Genomic DNA, 23,758 nt, shown 5'->3' on the forward strand with positions numbered 1-23,758 from the left:
TCGCAAATGCGACCAAATTTTTCAGTGGTGCGACAAAAAAAAATATTTGGTTGCACCTGTGCGACCAACTGTTCGGGTAGCGAAAAAAAATAAAATAAATCTGCAACCTTCCCTGTGGTCAACAACAGACACACATTTTGCCCCTATCGTGGACTAAACCAATCAGAGATAGTAAGGGGCGGGACCTCTCTGATTGGCCGTGGTCCAGTTGAAAGTGCAGGTGGAAGTGGGAGGTGAGTAGCTTGAATAAAGCGATATCAATTCATTAAATCCTGAATCGACTTTTAAATATAACTGTGTTTTGCCAGAAACGCCAGATTCTCAGATCAAAGCTCACAAAACCATTTCAACAACAACCAAACAGTAAATGAGAGCAGGTACACGGATTCCACACAAAGACGTAAACACGGAGCGGAACCGACGCATCAGAATCAACGTTGTCTTTCTCCGCTTTCTCACCCGACGGCCCGTAGACGGACACGCTGTCGGAGCTTAGCGATTCTGATGAGTCCGGTCCGCGCTGTGATTACGTCTTTTTGCGCTGATTCTGAGCTGCAGGTTTTGTCTCTCTCCAACCAAAATTCACCGAGCCAGCAGCAAAAGAAGCAGCAAACTGCGCTTCACATGTGATCAATGTCGTCATGAATTTTGCTGTTTTGCTTCCACAACAATTAAAATCACACTCCATGCACAGCTAGCTCTCTCTCTATCTCTCTCTGTACTTCAAGAACAGTTTCCCGTCTCCAATCTCTGTTTTCTGTATTATTCATTCGCTTATTACCCACCAGTCTACCGTTGTTTACAGCGCTGTCGGCTGCTGTCTTTTTCTTTTCTTTTTCTTTTTTTCACTTAAATGACCTCGGACAAGAAAGCCTATTTTTTCTGTTGTTCAATACTGAAGAAATTTAAACTTTATATGCAGAACATTGTAGAATATTTTTAAGGTTATCTGCTATAAAAAGCCAGACCAGGAAAATCTCCTTCATGTTTTTCTGTGTTTTATTCTCAGTTACTTTCACACAAAGGCATCTGCTGTGATGTTTACAATTCTGATGAAGTCAGTACTGATAAATGATCAGAATTATAATATTTCTGACTGTCTGAGGCTAAGTTGAATCGAATCGGGACTTTGAAAACCGGAATCGAATGGATTATAGAAATCAGTGATGATACCCAGCCCTAGTGAGCAGCCTAGGCACGACAGAAGTGGATGTAGCTGTAATAGGAAAAGAACTATTGCTAACTTTTCTGTTAAGTTAAGGCCTGATCCTTCTGAAATTCATAGCCAGTGCTCTGACACGGTGTCATCAATCTTTGAATGCTGAAAAAGCACAGTGTATCCAGAAAAACACATTATATTATATAAATTATTATAAAATTTGTGTGCGCCTAACTTTTGTGCCGGTACGCCTAACTTTAAAAAGTTAGGCGTACCGGTACGCCCATGGCAAAAAGTTAGTCTAGAGCCCTGTTGATATAATGAACAATCTGTCTGCTGCTGCAGAAACTGCAACAAAATCCGTAATTTTCTTATCCGTTTATTACCCTTAAAGCAGCATGTTTTTCTCTATAAGAAATATAAAATAAGAAGAATGGCTGCACATTTTTTACAGTTTGATTCATGAATGCATTCACGTTCATGACTTTGCTTGTAATCCTTTTTGAATTCTTGGCTGCAGGTTGATTGACGAGGTAGTCGGTTAACCTGCAGTCTATTGACATGCTTGACATGACATGGAAATAATTGCAGCCCTTTGACTATGCGATTAAGCATAGTTAAGCATTGTTATGCTAAGCTGACAGAACAAAAAGGAAACAAGATTCTTACCTGAGATCTTACACGCAGGCACCTGTGCTGCTTCTGCTGCTCCTGCTGCTGCATCACTGAGGTTTACACTTACTTTACACCACCGGGATTTGTAAAGCATGATGTCCACAGGTATGTGGGAGCCTTTCTTTCATTTTGTTATAAATATAAACTAAACTTGTATATAAACTGAAATATATCCACAAAAAACAATTTTTAAAGCAAACAGCGCTGTAGTAGTAAAACCATCAACCCATCCGTGATGCGGCTGTTTGTTTTATAATCGGTATTTGTGTATTTTTCATGCAGCTGTAACATTTTTAAATAAATATAGTTATTTGCATTCAAACCAATCTCAAATTCAGTGTGCGTACTCGCTACACACGCACGCACACACACACACACACAGGCTCTGCTGTGAGATCACATGATTTCAAGGAATCTGCGAGCTGAAGTGAAAGCGAAAGTGCGGTCGCGAACACCTGAATCAACGGTTTGAAGCGCGCATGCGCGTTTGAGCGAAAGAAGGAGCGCGTACGTTCTCTGAAAACGAAATCATCTTTTTTATCAAACGAGTTGCGACTTTCTGGGGGGCGAGAAGCCGACTGTAGCTCACTGCTGCAACACGTAAGTAGCCTTAATTATTCCTTTAGCTCACATTGTCGCTGAAGCTTGAGGCGGACCGCTGTTGAAGGAATCCAAGAAAGCTGAAAAAGAAAAGTGTCATTTTCTCATCAAGTGTGGGAACTTGTGACAAGCTTTTCCAATTTCTTTAAAACACATCAGCGTCACGGAGGTAGCTGAACTCCACCTTCAAAAATCCCCCCACCTTAAGTAAATCTGTTGTATAGCACAGAATTTTGCAGCTGAATCTGTGGAGGATGTTTGGCCACATTTGAACTTTTTCTAAACACTTTTGTAGCTCTTTGCAGTTTTAACTCGTCCTGCTGGTTTTACTGTTATTTCCGAGCTCCAGCACTCTCTGTGTGAAATGCCACAGTGTCTCTGATTTAAGGTGTGGGTCACAAATGCTCTCCTCTTGGGCTAAAGTAACGCTGTGTCATTGCCCTGCTCCACTGCTTAATATCTGTGGGTGTGTGAACCTATTAATTAAAACCTTAAAATCGTTGTCACTGGTTCTTTTAAATATATATATATATATATATATATATATATATAGACAAAACTGTTATGTTAGCTGATAAAATGCAGCTGTAAGCTCACTGCAAACACTGACATTAGAAAAAATGAAGTTATTATAACTCAGTGTAATATTTATAAACATTGACAATAAAAAAGGGAAAATAAAATTAATTTGAACTGTTAAAATATATACATTCTCTACTCACTGCTTGGTACACACTGTACTCCTTATAAAGTATTGATCAGCATCAAGTATTTGCATTTTATTCTTTATTGTAATGTAATTTTTTATTTGCTTATCTTAAATTTGAAACACAAAAATCTGTACAGGACAGTTAAAATGTTTTCATTGCTTTTGTTTTAAATGAAAAGCAGAAAATGTCCCCACTAATCTGCTTACCTCACACTTCAGAGGAAATTAAGTCTTTTTATACACCTTTTTAGTCTCGCTTGATTGAGAAAGTGAAAGCGTTCTTCTGTCATCAGTTGTGTTGTAGCCGCCCTTACTGGTGGTTTGTAACACACAAACATGTGGTTTACTGTCAGCCGCACACCCTTTAAGTCTGGATTGGGCGCCCATGCTGGGAGCGTGTGCCATGACAGTGTGCGTTACGCTATATAAAGCCAGGGACGTGTTTCAAACATCAGCTGTGCGCTCATCAGGAGGCATAAAACATGTACACCAGAAATGACAATGTGATTAATGCGATGTTAAGTGTTTGTGAAAAGCTGAGGATTAAAGTTACAATATAAACTCTCTGCAGCATGGCGTCTCAAAGTGGACTGAGCAACAGATGACCAGCCGGGAAGGAGTGAATGATGGAGGATCTGCCAGTGAAAAACGGAGTAACTGGTGCAACAGGTGGTCAAGAGGAGGATTGTTCTTTGTAGGATGGTCAGAGACAATTGCAATAAAGTGGTAGTACAAAGCCCAAAACAGAGCCACGCAGCCGAACCACAGAGCCCGAGTGAGCCCTCTGAAGAACACCGGGAACAGAGCCCAAACAGAGCGGAGTCGAGAGAGCGGCAGCTGGATTTACTGTACTGGGTCAAAAACAACTATGAGGAAGACGCTGAGCTCTGGGTTAGTGTTCGCGATCACTCACTGCTGATTTTACTCATGTTGTTTTTGGTGATAGATTGTTTAAATCTTAAAAGCACTCAGCAGGCAGAATACCACATTTTATGTCTTTATTGATTATTCGATCATTAACATGTGTGCACTAATGCATGGGCACAACTTTAATGTTGCAGCTTTTTAACTACTTTACACACTGCTGGGAACTGTCCTTAAATGTCCATCACAGCTCATTTGTCAATTATAGGTTTATATAGATCAAAACTAGTAGCTACTGTTATCAAACAGATACAGTGGAGGAAACAGCAGTTTCCCTCAAGGTGAGTAAAATTGAATGCATTTATAAAGATTTTCAGATGTACAGAACAAGTACTTGAGCGTGTACTTTCAGGCAATGTCGTGCAAAAGTATATTTTTAAATCAGTTTCTTTTTCATTTAAGTTTGGCTAAAAGCGAAACTAAATAATAATGCGATTGAAAAATTCAACGGTGTTTGTTTTACATTATCAAACAGTGTGATGGATACTAATATAATATGACAACATTTGTAAAAGTGAAACTACAAGTGACCCACAAACGTTTTTTTGTTTTTTTTTTAAACTGCTGTCAAAATAAAACCTGATAAATTTATTGAGGAAAATAAACCATATGGCTGGAGCGTGGCGGCAATAAACTCGGACACTCAGACCAGGTCGGTAAACAAAATGACACTCCCAGACAGAAAATCGTTGTTGTTACAAGGAAAGCGTTTGGAAGCCTGCCTGGCTTTATCATTGGACTTTGAACCTGAGCATGCCTCCCCCTCATGTGCCAAGGATTTACAGCACCATTATGGCGTTGGTAGTGGTCTTACAATGTTATCGCCCACAGAGTGCATCTTGTGTCAGAGCAAAACGTTACAAGTGGTGCTTATGGAAATTAACACGTGAAGTGAACTGATAAAGTTTCTAGTAAATGACCCAAGTATTGAGTTCACGCTGAGAAAATGAAAGAACCCTTTGTGGTATGGCGGTTTCAGCCATTTGGAAAGTTTCCTGCAACATTCCTTGCTGTACATTTTTTGTTTATTACATAAGACGCAGAGTCACAAGTTCACATGATGAGCAAGATTTTAAAATTCTTTGAAATGTTTTTTTTTCTCTAAGTGGCTGTATAGTTGCACCACAAACCTTACAAATCAGATTTTTGTAAGTTTCAGTTTCTTTCTGATACCTCATTTGTGACCGATGTGCAATAATTTGTTCTAAAAATACTTGACAGCCGTCATTTCAGTTTCATTTAAAGTAAACTATTATGCTTATTTTAACTTTCAATGGTTTATTTTATTAATGGACCATAGTGTTTTTTGCTTTATTCACAGTTAAGCCTTTCAGTTCATCACTGATCTGAAACAAGCTGCTGTAGCTCCTCCCCCTTTAAGGCCACCCCCTCTTTAAGCCAGCTTTCTTCTAATTGGCTGCTCCTCAAAAACAAAAGAGCAGTGGGTGGGTGGGGCTTGATGTCATCATGCAAAAGCAAGAATCAAACAAACTGTGGGAGCGAGTGTTTGTAGCGGCGTAAAGCCTGATCTTCTGGCTGGCGGGGAGCGCTTGTGCATACACTGACCTCATCGCTTAAAACTTTGCCTCACGTTTTTAAAGAAAAGCAACACAGGCAACAAAGCCGAGGACAAGAAAAAGCACAGCCTTCATTTGTGTTTAATCAGATTAGGAGCTGTTCGCTGTAGGCAGTGAAATCTCTGGTGTACCATCAGCAATAAAGAGCCTGCAGCCACCAGAGAACACTTTGATTTATGTGCGTTTTTCATCATATTGACTGGACACGTCTGATCTTCTCCGCTGTAGGAAGTGACTGGAGCTGATTCCGATGGCTTGCCCACACACCTCCGTCCGTTCACCAGCGAAGCAGAGTATAAACTAGTAAAAAGTACTTACCAGCAGCTTCTGCAGAGTGATTACTACTGGGGATCCCTGACCATGGAAGAAGCCCACGGAAAACTCAAAAATGCTCCTGCTGGAACTTTCCTCATCAGGTAGTCGGCGCTGTTTTGCTTTATTTCTCTCTTTAACTGTTGTGTTTTTTTTCCTGCTTTTTTTCCCTTCATCCCATTAAAGCTAAACCAATGCAGTCCATCTCATTTACCAAGCTCATGTGTAGTGACTGTACACCGCTGTGCTGTTGCAGGGACAGCGGGCAGCCGGATGTTTTCTTCACTCTGAGTTACCAAAGCGACGATGGCCCGACGAGTATTCGCATCCAGCTGAACAAGCTCCACTTCAATCTGTTTGGCAGCCAGAGGACTTTTCCTTCACTCTTTGCTCTGCTGACTTACTACACCAGCTCCTGCTGTAAACTGACGGTGCCCTTTCGCATTCACCGCCCAGAGGGCCTGAAACAGATGTGCAGGAGGGCCTTTGTAGGCGTGTTTGGAGCAGATAGGATAAGCACATTACCTGGTCTCAACAAGCAAGTGAGAAGCTACCTTTGGGCATACCCTCACCCTATATAGACCCATGTGCTCCAAGTTTCTGTGTCAGGATGTTGTGCTATCACAAGGATAAAGAATATTATTTCTTACTTTTTAAAGAAGTTATCCTTTGTATTATAAATGAGAGATAATAGAAGATCACTGCAGGTGACTGCTATGAATGATATTATTGGAGAGACAAGCGAGTAGAAGGACGTAACCATCAGAGGTAGAAATGGCTACATGAGGTAATTCAGGCGACCTGCGGCACAGATGGACAACCTGAAGGTTTCTGGTTGTTGAGAGGTTATTTGCACACCTTCTGAAAATGTATTGTTTTACAGATTTGACAAAGCACATGTTATCGTTGTTTTGGGGGGGGGATTTATATGCACTGTCAGAAGTCAACAATTATTTATATAACTAAAGTTTCTAGCAATTTTCCCTGTAAAGGCTGTACCACTGCCTGTATGGTGACATTTCAGTTTGTCATGCCTATGAAAATGTCATAACTGCTGCTGTTTAAAGCTGCACTAGCTGATATCTGAACTTATGAACGCATGAGCAAGCAGCCATGTCAAGAGCTCATGAACGTGAGGGTAAATCAACTGTAAAAATCCACTTGGAGTGATGGTTTCTGGCTCGTTCCTTCTCTTTCTTTTTTTGCGTTGCTTGTTTGGTAACATTAGGTTAATTATCTCAATATCTTGGTACAAGGGTTGATTTGCTCTGGATGATGGGGGGAAACAGAGGAACGGATTCCAACCGCTAAATTGATGTTTATAATTCACAGAATTTGCAGTTAATACGATTCAGATATCGGTTAACTTCGCCGCGGTTCTTTATGAGGTTGCAGATGTAATCTTCCCATTACAGAAGGAATCCTTTTTTTCTGTTATCTCACAAAAAGAGGATTCCTCCAGCTGTAGCTGACCTTAGATTCTGTAGTTTTGCTCTCACCTGTATTTAAAAAAAGCATCGACTTTGTGTTTTTTGTCTTTCTGTTGGGGTTTTGTGTTGGCCTTCTCCTGCCTGGCTGTCAAGGAGGTCGGCTACAGCAGCTAAACTAAGCAGCAGAGTTAACTGAATGTTTGTTTTCGTCACTTATAGGCCGTCTATGTAGATTCCACCATAATTCTTTTTTTTTTATGTAAAAGTATTGATTAATGCAGCTGATCAACACTTGAAATGATTCTAGTTACTGTCTTTGGTCTTCTGGTACAATATGCATGTAATATTGTCTTGTTCATATTGAATAAATATTTTTTTATACTAGATAAAATATATGTAAACCTAAGACTTGATTACTGCCCACTCAAAGACAGGAAGAGGAATACAAATCACTTCCTTTCTAGTAAGTATGTAAGCTTTGAAGATAAACATGACAAAAACCTAGAGAATTTTTCCAAAAAAGAGTAAACAAACACAAGTGTAAATATATTAGTTTTTAGCTGTTTTTTGGCTTTTATTTTGGGGGGATTTTAGCCATTGATGGTTTTGGTCCTGTCAGTTCACCAACAGCTACACTGTGCAGAGCATTACGAGACAGTAGTGTAAAAAAAATATATATTACACTTTGCTTGCTGTGCTCTGCTTAACTTTATGACAGTGGGACATGAGTCTGTTTTTAGTAGTTGTTAATAACAGGATACACATGTACTTCTCAAGATGCGATCACAAAATGCGATTGAGGTGCAGGTTTTGTGCACTTTTTATGCATTTTCAGAGGCTCATTATTAATCGGACAGCTGACCGACGAGCACTTTCTTTATGGCACATCAAACAGCTATGACCTTTAAAATATTTTAAAGTCAGGTGACTTTTGTCTTTTTATCTAAACAATAGATCAAAACAAACATAATTAGCAAGTGAAAGCAAAACTTAAAAAAAACAAGTAAAAAGAAAGCCTTACACGCCACTCTCCAGGCAAAAGTCTCGCCCCTACCTTACTTTATCTGTAAACTTGACCTTCTTTTTGCAGTTTTATTTATTTATTTTGCAGTTTTAAAGTGACACATATTTCAGAAACAATAGTTTCAGATTGTTAAAGGACCAATGCGTTGGTTTCAGTGGAAGCCTTGTTTGCATTCCTTTTCTGAAGTGTTTAGTATGAATCAGTCACAAAGATCACCTCTGTGAACATGACTAACTACATGTCTGTGTGATTTCATTTTAACCAAACTGACCCTGTGTGGGTGGGTGAATTAAGGCCCACGGTTTATTTGGGCTCTGTGCTGCGTTTAGCGGTGTTACTCCGGCCTGGTATAAAGCTGACGCTCAGCTGAAAAGCTTTTTGATCATTCGTTCAGATAAGCGGTGTGCACACAATGCAGTGCAAAAGTGTGCACATACGCACATTATAGATTTTTTGTGGCTTTCCGTCATCTGTTCCACTTCCTGTCCTAAATCTGACTGGCAGTGTCCCCTTTAGTCTAAATTAGCCCTGCACAAGGGACACACACACACACACACACATACACATATCCACACTTTCCTGATCCTCAAATTATCTTTGTCTCATTAACCTTAAACAGGCTGATGTGAAAAAAAAACACCACTGCTGTGACACACATAAACGCAAGGAGAGCTTATTTGTTGAACCCCTTCCAACAACAATGCAAAGGTAAAGAGCTTTTTATAAAAGGCTTGTTAAGCATTAACAGCTCATATCAGTAGCATTAAAATGGACATGCTCAAAGGCCTGTATAGATTTTAAAAGTGCTGTGAGTTACACCAGTGAGAAAATAGCCCCATCTGTCTTTATTGCTTATATATAGATACTGTATTGGAGATATGCCCATGTCTGTGGGCAGGCACATCATCAGCCTGGGCTTTCACAGCTGGAGCCTCGGGATCTTATTAATGAATAATATTAATCAATAATATGGTAAATACATAATCATCACATCAAAAATGTGATATTTGGATCATTGAATTGGCATGTGATGATTGCATTGCTTTTACAACCAGTACAGAAGAGGGAACAGGAGGAGTGGGCAGAGGAGATGAAGAGTGCAGCAGGTTGATGACACAGTAAAAGAGCAGGAAAGGTGATGAAGAGGTGAGCACAGAAAAGACCAGACAGAGGCAGCACGGTTTGGAAGGGCTCAATATGACACAACAGAAGCAGAAACAATGAGAAAAACTGAACTAACATTATCAATGTGTCAACATGCAGCCTTATACACAAGTGCTTTATCAGCATTGTGGTTTTACTACTGACGCTCAAAGTCAGCCTAAAGCAGGGATTACACTTTCTGATAGGGGTTAGATGGCTAGCGCGGGGCTCCACATGCCTTCCTGATTTACATTACAGTACAGCAGCCGTGAATCATAATGTGGTGTTCTTAAAGCAGATGTCAAAGAAGTATAGTGTCAATGAGTCCATGTCAGTGTCCACAAAGAAGTATAATCTAGGCTTAGCACCTCTGACTTTAACCATTAGCTCTGATATTTGATAATAATTTTACTTTATAATCTAACTTCAAAAATGTGTTACTGAGCGAAAATCCAAGAAGATTTCAGGGATGGGTCGAGGCACCACTGTTGTAAGGTCTTGGCAACACTCCTGTTTGTGACCCATAATGCTGGAAGAGACCACATCCCTCTTCTTGGTGTCCTACTTCCCCTGTCCTCAGTATTCAGGGGTGGGCTCATGTTTGAGCAGGACCTTCAGTTTGATCCCAGCTGCACACATGAAATCTCTGTATAAGGAAGACATTCTAAATATCTTAGTCATAGTTTCTGCTATTAGGTGTTTCCCAGGTCACATTTTACTGTGATCTCACACACACACACACACACACACACACACACACACACACACACACACACGCACACACACACACACACACACACACACACTAGAGTTGTAAATAGAGTCAAATAATGAAAGGAATTGTGTTAATGAATGAATGAAACCGTTTCCAAACTCCAGCACAGCTCGAGTGTGACTAGTTATTATTATTAAAAAACTGCTGGGTCTGGGTTAATCTATAGTGTCCCGTGTGGTCGCGCGATCCCGGTCATAGCTATGAGCACGCCTCTTGCACGCGACTGCGTGTTTATATGACCTTTCTGACCGGTGACCCTCAGGAGGGGACCTTATCGCTCAGGGGTTACAACAACTGGAGTGGCACGCGTGCGTGTGTAGTACTTGTTTATGTAATGCCATATGTAATTGTGACCGCTCGCGTGTGCGCGCGCGCGCTGGATCTGGCGCGAGCTGGTCCAGCACCGCGGCGGCGACAGCGGTCGCACGTTAAACATCAGCCACCCGTGCGTGTTATTCTGCGGACTGGGGACTCGTGAGATTTGAGCTGTGCGGGCTTGACCCGACAGACGGGAGGGCGCTCGAGCTCCACCGTTTTCACGCACGGCACGCACGTCGACCCGGTGAAATCGTCACGCTGATAGAATCTGTGGAATCTGTCGCGAGTGTTCCTGCGCGCGCGGTCGGAGAGCATCCCGACAGAGAGCGAGGTCCGGTCGGTCGGTCTGTAGTCGGTGTGGGTCCGCGGAAGGCTTTAGCGTGCAGGGGAGCTGCAGAGGGACTTGCGCTGGACTCCTTGGCCGAATCGGAGCATCCCATTCCCGGCAGCATCCATCCCTCCGCGCCTCAGCTCCAGCGGGAGGCCGGGAGCGGCGGCAGGATGTAGCAGCGGATTAACGGAGGAGAGAGGGGCGCTCAGAGGAAGAGAGCGGGACCGAGGCGGGACGGAGGGGACATGGGGAAGGACCAGGAGCTGCTCCAGGCCGTGAAGACCGAAGACCTGCTGACAGCTCAGCGGCTTCTACAGAGACCACGGCCAGGGAAAGCCAGTCAGTATCCATCCATCCTCCTGTCTCTGTGTCACACACACACTGCCCGTCATTATCAGGTCAGGACAGTGCAGGCTAAATCTGATGTGATGCCATTTAGCCTAAATGGTGCACTGTGCGTGTTTGTGTGATGGCGTGCGTTTCTCCTGCACGCATGTGTGTGTGTGTGTGTGTGTGTGTGTGTGTGCTATGACGTTGAGTTTGTGATAGTGATGACGTTGCACATGTGTGAGAACAGTCATCAGGATGTAATCTGAAATTAGGAGCGCTTGTCATCCCATTCCCCACAACTGATCTTTTCTGTGTGTATGTGTGTGCGTGTGCGCGTGTCTACGTGCGTGCGCGTGTCAGACAGAAAGGTGGAAAGTGGGTACGCACATAGGCCGTGCACCGCTCGCGGGACAGGGGGATTATTGGTGTGTGAAGACGCCAGATGTTAGTGGTAATAATGTGACGATCGTACACGTGCAGACATTTGCGTGCGCGCGCACAAATGTGACGCGCGGGTGCCTAACATGGAGTCAGCTGGGACTTGAGGTGATAATTAGATTTCAATTACAGCGCTGAAACATCTCTCCTCCTCTGCAGTTTCACCATAAGACCCCTCTAAGCGCCTCTGCTTCTCTTCCTTCTCTCACCTCATTTCCTCTGCTCTGGCTTCTTCTCGCCTCTCCTCTCCCCGTGTTTCATCTTGTCTTCTCTCATATCATCTCTTGCCTTCTACTCCTGCGCTTTCCCTGTCTCTACCCGACCCCTTCTCATCTACCGTCCCGTGTCATTTTCTTCCTTCACTCATATCCTTTCACGTCCTGTCTCCTTCCTGCTTATTCACCTCTTTTCCCCTTTTTTCATTTCCTCCTTCCTCCCTCACTCGTACCTCCTTTCCACTTCTTCTAACCGTGCCGCTCATGTTTCTGCCTCTGTCATCTCTCTCCTCTTCTGCCCCCCACCACACACACACACACAAGCAGCCACACACAGCCGGTGTTTCCTCCATGTTCCTCTCCTGCCCCGTCCTTTTCCTCTCTTCTCGTGCGTTGTTTGTCTCTGAACATTCCAGCAGTGCTGTGGAAAAGAAGAAAAAAATGCTTCTCCTCAAATACCAGAACAGATCAGGCCTGAGTGCTCAGTCCACTGCACACTGACAAAGAGAGAGAGGGGGGTTGTGGGTGAGGGAAATGAGGGTGAGGAGGAGGAGGGTTAGCATGTAAGCAAGTGAAATGTTGAGATATGTATGCAGAGAGGTCAAGAGACAGGACGTGTTGGAGGGAGGTTAAAGAGTGTGTGTGTGTGTGTGTGTGTGTGTGTGTGCAAATCCAGGTTTATGTTTGAATAATTAAACAGGATGCCAGGTTTCTCTGCTGGAGAATTGTTTCTTTCTCAAACACACACACTGACACACCCCAGACACACAGTTACAGGCAGGTACATACGCGCACACACACACACAAACACACACAGGGACACACTTGACACATCGGGTGTTAGTCATGTGCCTGACTGTGTTTGTATTATTAATAGTATGCTAATGAGGTTCAGAGCAGCACTGTGGCGGGTTAAAGGGAGGTTTTGCTGTGTTGGTTATTTGCTGTGTTGAAATGTCACACATTGACGCTGTGGATGAAAGGAACAGAAGCTTTCCTGGCATGCCCTCCTTCAGAGGCCAGAAAAACACAAATTTCTATCAGTCGTTATCAGTAGCTGTTTACACGCATGCACCGCAGCCCTGAACTTTTCCAGACTTTACCCAACTGAGGTGGCAGTGAGAGCTCCTATCTCCAGATCAGCTAGATCGAACTTTACAGCAGTCGCTGACCTGGCATGTGATGCCTCATTGTGCCAGGGCGAGCGCCGAACATTTTCTGCTGTGTGATACATGTGAGAAACTCTGGAAAATACCCAGAGGTGATATGAACAGGTAAAAAAGTGGTGTGACTAAAAAAAAGCCTTCCTTGGTCACGGTGGTCACTGTCTAACTTTTAGATTTCCAGTCATTAGTCAACATTTTGGGAGTTATCCGCTCTTCCGTGATGCCCCTGGAGTGCGTGGAGACGCTTGTGTTTGCTCCTTCAGCCAGCAGCAGAACATTTGGTGTGCTTTGCTGAGACACTTCAGAGTTAGAGGTAACAGAAGCAGCTCTAGTGAGTAAATAGAAATGAGGGACTGCGAGGCAGCTGCTTATTCTCTATTTGAGGGCGTGCCAAACGAAAGGCTAGGCGAGCTCTGTGCCAGTGTGTTACATACAGTAGTGACATAGATAAGAAACGGGACAAACAGCCGGACTGCTAACAAGTGTTTCTGTAGGAGACAGTAACTCCCACTGAAGACGGCTTTGTTACTTTTTAAACCTTTTATTTTCACAAAAAGCTCCGTAACTAACGGAACAAAAGGACACCCCAAAAAAGAGCATATTACGAACTTTGACTGGAAGAAGACCCAGAAAAAAAGCACCACTGTAAACATAAATGATTTAAAGTGATGTAGCAGAGACCTACCACCCTGTTGGACATTGTGCATTAGTTTTGCAACAGAGGATGAGAGAACTGCGACACAAGGCCGTAGAGATTCCTTTCATAAATTTCGTCTCAGTGTCAGAGCTCAACTGGAAATCACTTTCGCCACCTTTGGGGTGAATATTGGAAAATATTTTCACATAGAAGGGACACACAACGATAGACATGTAATACATGTACTTTATATAACATGCCTCATTCATCCATTCACACTCAAATGGATGCATCAGAGAGCAACGTGGGGTATCTTCCCTAAGAGACTGAAGGAGCCAGGGATCAAACCAACAACCTTCTGATTGATAGGTGACCTGCTCTGCCTCCTGAGCTACGGCTACCCCAATACAAGACCAACACATAGTGATGCAGTTAAAGTCAATTGGCATCACTGACATGCTGGTGACAGTCCATTTTTTTTAAATGGTAACGTCACACTTTGCTAATAGACTGTTAATAGGCTGCTGAGTAGCCTACAAACGTTACTACGAGGTATAAAGCAAGCTACGTTGCTACATGGGTTTCATTCTCCCTGGCATTTATATAACTGTCTCAAACCCAAACACATTTTGGTGTATGGAAACGTAACCGCTACCTCAAAAGACAGATGTTTATTTCAAGATAAAAACGCAAGATTTCTTATCAGGTAGTCGGGGCGGAGCCTTCGCGGCAGCTGCGCTAGTCCACGTGTAGCTTCTGCTGTGCTTGTGGGCTACTTTCTGCTTCTGCAGCACATTAGGATAGATAACACAGGAAGAGAGAACCACAACAGCAAACCATGGAGGTTCATATCGCAGTTCTGGTTTCAGTTCAGAGCTGTTAGACTGCTACCTGACACAGATACAGGACCCGTTAGACCTGCCAGTTTATTGGCTAATAAACCCACATTTAACCCATATTTAAGCTAAATGTGTGTCTGTATTGTAAAAAAAAAAATCAACTCGATCTTGCTGGGTTAAAGCTTTTTTTTTCATATAGCGTGTACTGATGACTAAGATTACTGTATTAAATTGAATAAACGATAACATTGGTGTGATTCTCATAAAAATTCTGTGAGGAAACCCAAAGTTTGTCTGCCCGTTTTTCCCCCTCTGAAGACACACATCTGTGAAAAACTGCTCATCAACTCGGACGAGTGGAAATGATGTATCTGTCGGTGAATATCCGCTGAGATTAATAAACATTTGGTCTCCCAGTCAGCATTTTCAGGTAAAACAGAGATGTATGTGGCGTCAACGCCAGTAAACTATAAGGTAAGATGTCATCTAATGGAGCGGTGTGCTGGGCTGATGGGTTTTCAATCATTCTGAGGCAAAGCTGGAGTTGTGTGGCACACAGGAATACCGAGCTGCAGCTGCACAGAGAATAGCAGACTCATTGTTGGTGGTTGTTGTAGCTGTAGATAATGAGAAAACTCGACAACACCACCTTGTCTTTTAAGCTTGTAGCCTTGCTGCAGTCACGGCACTCTCGGTTTTCTTGTTACAGATCAATCAAAAGTTTGTTCTGAATCTTTCGAGTCTGAATGAATCACTTCAGATGAAAGAGACGTTCAGTCTCACTTTAAAGGAGACGACATTAAAACTACTGCCTGCTCACACAAAGTGAGGCACAGTCCTAAACGATTTGGTAATGGTTTTATTATCTCTGGCTCAGCTGAAGTAAAGCTCTTTATCTTAGAGATATGAGAGCATTCTTATCATAACTGCATCTCTTTTATGTTGTAGCGATCCACTGAAATGGACTTTACTGATGATCAGGGAACACTGACCCTTTTTTCTCTCGTCTTTTTTGGCGTAGCTTATAGCACTTTGTAAGATCTGGCATTCCCAATTCATCAAGTGAACACCTGTAACAGATCTGCACTGAGAGCGCTTCTTTTTGTTTGCTTGTTGACTCGAGAATAACAGGTGTGATTACACATGAAACACCGTCTCCTCATCCTAGCTCTTAGCAAATGTGTGGACTGAAAAAAATGTCAAATATTGTAATCTCTGTCGGGCTATGTTCTTGGTACTCAGATCAAGCAGCCTTAGTTTGGCAGACTCTGGGAACTGTGATTGTTCAGTATTATACCATCAACAGGATTAATCCATTAAGTAATTATACTATCAGCAGTGGAAATTATCAACAGTCACAGCACATGTTCAGAGTCCGAATCATCTTTATTCGGCCAAGTTTGTGCACACGCATAAGGAATTTGATTCCGGTGCTCTCTGCATACAGAAAACAAAAAAAATTGAATTGGCTATTAAATAGGTAATATATAATTAGATGTATATACACAAGGAGAACATTGGGATTGGGATCATTTTGCTGGGATGGTTTGGATCCCAGTTCATGGGATGGTCACCGCAAACCTTGAGTAGTCATGAGGGGGACCAGTAAATATGAAAATTGTGTGAACTATGTTGTATAGTGAAACTAGAAGCTGAATGCTTTCAGAATGATGGCATTTTTTTTTTTACAATTTTTTTAAAATAAGTTTACAACACTACTATACATAATGTTCACCGTTATGTATAGTAGAACATTGTTCCAGAAGTCTTGTGGTTTGTTCAGATGCAACTTGGTAAACTTAAGCTGTGCAACCTTTCCAAAGAAGCCATACTTGTTCAGTCGTGAACTTTAACATTTAACACACTAACTGAGACCTGTAGAGTCTAAGCTACAGCTCTTATGTTTTTTACAGTTTCTCTGAGCATTGCAAGAATTTGCTGGGACGTCCAATCCTTGAAAGATTGTGGCATTGTGTTAACACACAACTCCAGACCAGCAAACCTCTGCTTTTATAGAGGTTCTCATACTTACTTTATGCATTTGATTAGCCGATACTGGCTGCTACTTACCCTCTTAATTCCAATGCAAAGGGAAAACTTATTAGAGGACTGCACAGAGTCTTTTTCGGATGACTGCATGTTCTGTGATAGGCTGGTGACCCATCCTAGGATGGGCTCGAGCCCTGTCCCATCCCTGAATTACAAAGGTGGAAGAGAATCGATGGATGGACGTATATATGCTTGTTGAAGTGTTCACTATCTTCCATCAGTATATACTTTTTTTTGTTAGCTTATTTAATACATTTTATTTAATTAAAGCACTTGTGTAGACTTTTCACTGCCACTTACCATGGGCCAGTTTATGACAGCATGATGCGTCATAATCCAGCACTAGAATGCTTGTTGTCTGTGTCTGTCATTTAGATGTTTTGAGGATAATTTTATACATTTTGAGGCTGGTAGCATATTGTGACCCTGACTCGAGTCACTTTTAACATATGTGTGCAACTGTCTGAAATCTGTGCTGGCATTTGTTTTAGGCTACGTGTTACGCTGAAAGTCTAAATGCATGATGACAGGAAAGGTCGGAGGTGATGGAAACAGGACTTCAGAACATCTCTGATAATGAGAACCCCTGAGAAACCCCTCCGTTTCACCTCTCCTGAGGTTTGTGAGTCTGCTGTGTTACATTCAAGGTTGCTTTTCAGTCCTGCTTGGTTATTTTGGCTCTCAGTTAACAATAAAGACTTTCAAAGTGAAAATGAATGAGCCACAGTTACAATTTTCAGGGAGATGTTTCACAATAATATCATAGTCTTGTCATTGTAATCCCTCCCAGATGACTGACAGTCTCTGAGAATGGCACGTTGAGGAGTTACCATGGTAACCCAGCGCTCAGTTGCGATGTTATGACAAAATAAATGATCGGAAAAATATGAACCCTGGTCCAAGGACTGTATCAGAGAAAGATTATGGCAGCACTCTCAAACAAGCAGTTCATGCGAGGGCAGGAAAAGCCTTTCGTTCAAAATTTAATTTAACAAATCAAGTCACTGATACAGTCAGGCAGCGGGTTAGCGCTGACATAAGTGAGTTTGAAGATGAAAGTCTGTTTTGAGAGCAGTTCTTAAAACAAAAGAGAGGCTTTTATATGTGCAGAGTGATACTCTGTCTCTGTCAGCTGAATTAGATTAAATACAAATCCTGGTTCTGAGTTTGAGAGGGAAGCGCCTCATGTGGGTGTTTCTGTGTTGTGAGATTCTGGTCTGTATCGGGGTTCATGTGGCTTTGTGGTAGTCTGATGGTGACACAGTTATCTGCACTCATTGATTCATCAGCTGGGGGGAAGGGATGCTTCTTATTTTTAATCCAAGAGAGATATGGAGGAACCAGCACTTCCATAAATACACACATAAACACACACACACATATGCATGCAGGAAAATGATGTCAGCTGCACTGTAAACAGAAATAACAGAACTACCAATCAGCACGCGCTCTTTAGCAAATTACAGGGAAAATTAGAGTGTGAGAGCAGGATGAAGGGATGAAGTGCAGATAGAGCTGCAGAGCGAAGGAAGAGCTTTTCCCCAGATTACAGCACAGCTACAGATTATGGCCCATGGATTATGAGGGTTTGACCAAACCAAAAAAAAAAAAAAGTGGAGGCAGAAAGACAAACAAGTTGTTTTTTCCTGTGTCCTTTCAGGCTGTTTGGTAGTGGGTTTGTGAACGGTTTCTTCCTGCTATCCGGTGCCTGCATCTCTCTAATGCTCACGTGTGTGTCACATTTACACAATGAAGCACATGCTCTACACCCAAACATGCTATAAATATACGCAGACACACTCATGTATGTATGACAGCCATAGTGTCACTCAAAAGATGCAAAGACTGATCCATTAATTAATAAGTCAGTGTAGAAAAAATGAATCAAGGTTCTTTTGGTGTTGTTTTTTTTCTAAGCACCTAATTAAATTTTATTTTATTGGGGGGTGGGGGGCTTTTAAACCATTAAAATGGAGGTCACCTTGTATTCTGATGAATTATGATGGGATATTTGAAACTACTAGTGCAGAGACTAATCAGAGTTTTTTTATAGACACAATTTATGGATGTCACCTAAACATGTCACATGCAGAGAATTATTAAGTTGCAGTTTAAAAACGGGACATCTATAAGGACACACTGAGTGTGTGTGTGAGTGGGTGGGTGATTGTGGCAGTTGAAAACATAGCTGTGCAGAGCCAACAGATTGTGGATTGCAGCTTTCCTGAGAACTGCTCATTCAAACTACCACAACGACTGAAGTAATGACAGAAAACACACACATATTTAAATATATATATATATATAAATTTGTAGAAGTTAGAAATTTTGGGCCATTATTCCTTTTGTTCAGACCACTTAATAATAAAAATGACGCTTTTAAAAGAGTAAATGAACAAAAAATACTTCGTCCCAGGAAGGTTTTATAAGTTATGGCCACATTGAGGCCTTGCCCTATTTTATTATTAGCCATAGCCGCTAGCTGCTACCGAAATGATAGCTTAACAGACGGCTAGTGTGGCTATCAGCTAATTGCTAATATTTAAACCGCTAACATTAACGTAGGGGCGTAATTTCCAGGGGGGTTAGGGGGGTTATGACCCCCCCCCCCCCTCCCCAATAATCAGACCCAAGTAATATACCACCCCCCCCCTCACCCCCAATAGAATTATGAATTATCTTGCATAAATAGGCTGTTGATTTTCTTTATTCATTTCAGGTATTACTAGCAAAATAGTTGCATGTTTACTCATCTGGGAATTTACCCAGAGTCATTTATTTATTTATTTAGACTGTTCAGCACAAAGTTACGCCGATGCTGCCAGGCTAACATTTATGATAACTGTTTATTATCAAAGTGCTGTTGAGAGCTTTACTGACCACGCAAAAGTCCTCACAAAGTGTTGTTCAGTGCCGTGTGCCTATCTGGCTGCAGCGCTGCTGTGTGAAGTGGTCTATGGTATAGAAACTGTTAGATAGAGACAGACTATCTAATATGAGCTTAATTTTTAGTAGTGTTATTACTGTTTTAGTGTTTGAGCATTTAGTTTTTTGCAACCCTAGCAGGTTATGCACTTTACTAGTTATCAGCTAGGCACCCGCTTATCTCCACTTCAGGTTCTTATGACAAACCATCATAAGGTCCTTTTGTTTTCACCTGCTCTGCTAAATATACTCATATATTTTTGCATATAGATCAAGTTTATGTGAGAGAACACATTAAAATCTGAGCTTTTGTTTTTTTTATGAGAGTCCTATAATTTCTTTACCTTCATTACATGGTCGATTCTCTTTAACACACTGAAGTTATACAGTAGGAGGATGTCTGGAAACTCACAGATGTGAACATGTTGCTTCAACTTTACCGGCTCTCAATTAATTATTGAATGAACAGGACAGAAGAATATATTTGTCCCTGGATTAAAGTTTAAATTTGAACTTTTTTTGAAATGCTTTTCTTACTCTTTGTTACCCTTTCAGAGCTTCTCGGAGCAGCAAAGCGGGTGAACGTCAACATCCAGGATGCAGATGGGTGAGGGATCACAGATGTTTCACATCACCTCCTGTTCCAGCTGTTTACGCTATCATTACACCTCTTTCTTTATCACTCCATTTTCATTCCACCTTTTATAATAACCTATTTCTTTCTTCATGGCCCTGAAAACACTCACAACACTATCAACACAACTGAATCCTGAGATCTTTTCTTGTTTTCTCAGATTTTGAGGTAGTTGTTACTCAGCCATCGAGCCGCTCATTAAAATTCAAAGATCTAATACATCTAAATTTGCTCTTTAGTTGTATGGGCCTCACATGTAAAGATCCTGCATAATAACATGTAAAAAAACACCTTCAGATTTTCCCCACTTGTTTTTACCATCCTGATTGTAGCATATGTGCCCCGTCTCCCTAACAGTTGGGTTAATCTGAAGGAAACTTAAAAGAAAAGACTTTTATTATAGATCCGCGTTTAGCAAAGACTGAAAATCTCCACAGGCTTGGCTGAAAATGAATTGAACGTGTACATGAACATTCATATACATAAAAAATGAGGAAAACCCAGAGATGCTCATCTTTTCCACACTCAGTCATAAATTGAAGACTGCTCTGATTCATTCGGGCTCCTTCATAAACCCCCATTTTGTCCGTGCTTAAACACAAGGCTTCCTGGTGACAGTCCATGATTATTTCCTCCTTTTCTATTTTTATACCTTACAATAGCTTCCAGTGGGTCAGTCTGGATCATGTGGTGGGCGACCTCTGGCCAGGAGATCTGTGCTGTAATTGAAATAATCATATGAATTAAATGAAACTGAAAAGCACTTTCTGTAAACTGATTTTGACTCACATCCAAACTAATGCAGAACCTGTGAGCTGGGGTCACAAATAGATCATTTTAAGAGCTCTGTTATAAAATGTCTCATATCTATATTAAACATGAGACAGTTATCATGAGAAAAATAAACACCAAAGCCCGATGCTTGTGGGCTGTAGCTGATCCATGTTGTGAACATCTAATTAACTGTGGCAAACAAATAGGAAGAAAAATCTTCAAATAATCAATAGGCTAGCAAGCCGTTATTACTGTTCACATTATCTCCTGTTTAAATCTGTCTTTAGCTCATAGGAGTGTAGCCAGCTGAAGACCTCAGATCTGAAGACTGTAATTATCACCTTAAAGCAAAGCCAACATTTCCCAGCTCCTAATTTGCTCAGAAATATTCCCTTATCAGCTCTGAATGTTCAACTATGGATTTTGGCTATATTTAGCTTCATGATTGGTTAAGCTTTTTGTGTGCACATGCTTGGTTTACGGCTGTGTTCCGTTTGACTCCATCAGATAACAAAGATCTTTTTATGATGTTGATTGGATTCAGATAATTGGACTCAGCTTCTTGTGTAATGACTGATGAGTCGTTGATTTGACTCCAGGGCCCGGCTCTTATGTTCACCACAGATCCATTAGACCCACACACAGATGCCCTGCGCGTACGCTCGACTCCGGGGGAGAGAGATTGCTTATTAATGGAAGTAGGTCATTTCCACCCGCCCTCCCCGCACACGCTCCCATCGTCACACAGAGCTGTGGGGCGGAGCAGCTGTACGCCGAAGATTACTTTAGCAAAGTTGTGCTCAGGTTTTACACTATGCATTTGAATGTGTGTATTTTTATACATAATCTGTGTCTGTGTGAAGGCTGTCGCCGCTGCATCATGCTGCTCTGAGTGGCAACAAGGAGATGATCTCTCTGCTGTTGGAGGCCCAGGCAGCAGTGGATATCAAAGACCATAAAGGTAAAAAAAAATGCACACAGGCTTTCACAGTGTCACTGGGATACGCTGTGCTGCTACAAAATAAGGCACAAAACACACACACAAGAACACACACGACTGTGCAGAAAAAGCCCAAAAACAAATACTTTCCGGCTTTCCCTGTGTGACAAATAATACCGGCTTATGTAATAAAAGGTGAGCTTGTTGGTTATGCAATTTTTTTCTGTGGCGTGCATTTATGAGGAGCGACAGATTTGTTTGCACAGTCAACAATAGAAAACAGAAGAAGGAAAGCTCCATGGCTGCAGGAGTGAGAGCCAAGTGGGAAGCAGAGCAGAGAATATCTCGATCCCACGTTGGCAGATTCAAGAAGAAGGAGGAGAAGAAGAAATCTCAGGGCAGATGGGAGTTATAATCCCTCCAGGATGTAGGCCTACTGTGTCTGCACTTTCAGTCATGCCCAGTGTGCCTCTAAATAGACTTGCCAGGCCTCTTTTGGTGAACCTACTGCTTTAATGGGTGTGATTTTGCAGAGGCACCAGGAAACAGCACATCTTCACCTTCTACGAGTAGGTGTTTGACTGTGTGCTTTATTAACAGAACATAGGAGGTGATTGTAGTCAGGGTAGTGGCCCAAAAAAATACTAATAATGTTTCTGAGATTTAAGATTTGTCCAACCAGATGGAACCAGCCAACTTTGTCTTAAAGAGAACTGTTTCCGGTGTTAGGAAAACATACTTCTGCAAGATGCCAGTTTAAGTTGCCTGACCTCAACATCCTGAGGGCCTTCGCTTTGGAGCTGTATATCCTCCAGACAAACATCACAAAAAGGAAATGTGGAAAGTGGCTATGTGTTCAGCCAGAATAATCACAGGAATGGTAGGGTATTTCCAAAGACAGAAAGTTGGAACATGTCCATCCCTTCATGCATCCATCCCTTTTCTTAAGTGCTTATCCGATTCAGGGTCACAGAGAGTGCTGGAGCGTATATACTATAGCTATTGGGCAAGAGGTGAGGTAAACTGTCTATCTGATATCGTGTTGATGTTGTTCCTGGAGCAACATAATAATGTTTGTCTGCGATCAACATTGCATTTGAATAATCACTTTATGATATCATAGCTTTGCGGCTTGGAAGACCCCTCACCAATGTCTGCTCTAGAGATGGACCGATCCGATATTACGTATCGGTGTCCGATACTGACGTAAATTCCTGGATCGGATATCGGAGAGAAATAAAAAATGTAATCCGATCCATTAAATATCAAAAAAGCACCTCACAAAACTTGCGACACGGCGTAACTCGGCTCATAACCGTAGCATGTCGGAGCAGCATGCTCACGTGATAGAGCGGCTGTGTGTATTTGTAGCCTCGCTACCAAACCGGCATTTCATCTCCGAGGAAGTGATCCCAGAGAGAAGTAAAGCAAGTGTGTAAGTTTATCTCTGAATGTTTGTAAAGCATTCCCGTGTTAAGCTTAACAACCGATATATGGAGGGACTGCCTCTCTCTCTCTCTCTCTTTCTCCTGCTGCTACTTCAATCATGAAACTGCTTAATGATCAGCCGATCGGCTTTTCTGTCGCGAGTCCGTCTCTCTTCTTTGTTTATCGCCCACTTTGCGCCAGAAAGAGGAAACCAGCGGCTGAACAACAGCAGCGCGTTTAAGCTTGATAATCTTTTGTTAGAATTTATTTAATATTACTTTCTAGACCAGGATCTTTTTCTACATAGCTGACAGCTGGTAACTGTGCAGGGGCGGATCTAGCAAAGTTTAGCGAGGGGGGCCGATAGGGCATGAACAGGGAAAAGGGGGCACAAAGACATACTTTT

At 42.0% G+C, this 23,758-nt stretch overlaps 2 protein-coding genes across 6 annotated transcripts in view; both read left to right on the top strand.

Annotated features, from left to right (window-relative positions):
- Nucleotides 1-71: 71 nt before the first annotated feature.
- On the top strand, nt 72-7,787 carry socs1b (suppressor of cytokine signaling 1b). 2 transcript variants are annotated; one of them, XM_084931805.1, is made up of 4 exons: nt 72-2,434; nt 3,715-4,034; nt 5,873-6,060; nt 6,213-7,787. In XM_084931805.1, the coding sequence occupies exons 2-4, from the start codon at nt 3,843-3,845 to the stop codon at nt 6,535-6,537; spliced, it is 705 nt and encodes a 234-aa protein (XP_084787931.1). In that variant the 5' UTR covers nt 72-2,434; nt 3,715-3,842; the 3' UTR covers nt 6,538-7,787. The 2 variants fall into 2 exon arrangements, with proteins under 2 accessions (XP_084787931.1, XP_084787932.1); XM_084931806.1 differs by having other exon boundaries at nt 72-1,939.
- A 2,902-nt stretch (nt 7,788-10,689) lies between these two features.
- The window catches only part of LOC146385830 (uncharacterized), a 46,795-nt gene continuing 33,726 nt past the window's right edge, over nt 10,690-23,758 (top strand). For 3 of the 4 annotated variants that reach the window (XM_084931808.1, XM_084931809.1, XM_084931810.1), the window contains exons 1-3: nt 10,690-11,316; nt 20,132-20,183; nt 21,848-21,945. In XM_084931808.1, coding sequence (XP_084787934.1) covers nt 11,223-11,316; nt 20,132-20,183; nt 21,848-21,945 — 244 coding nt within the window. In that variant the 5' untranslated portion in view covers nt 10,690-11,222. The remainder of the gene's footprint in view (nt 11,317-20,131; nt 20,184-21,847; nt 21,946-23,758) is intronic. The other variant, XM_084931811.1, reaches the window with a different exon arrangement.

Source organism: Perissodus microlepis, chromosome 6 (genome assembly GCF_051167445.1).
Source record: "Perissodus microlepis isolate ML-2025 ecotype Zambia chromosome 6, ASM5116744v1, whole genome shotgun sequence".
NCBI lineage: Eukaryota > Metazoa > Chordata > Actinopteri > Cichliformes > Cichlidae > Perissodus > Perissodus microlepis.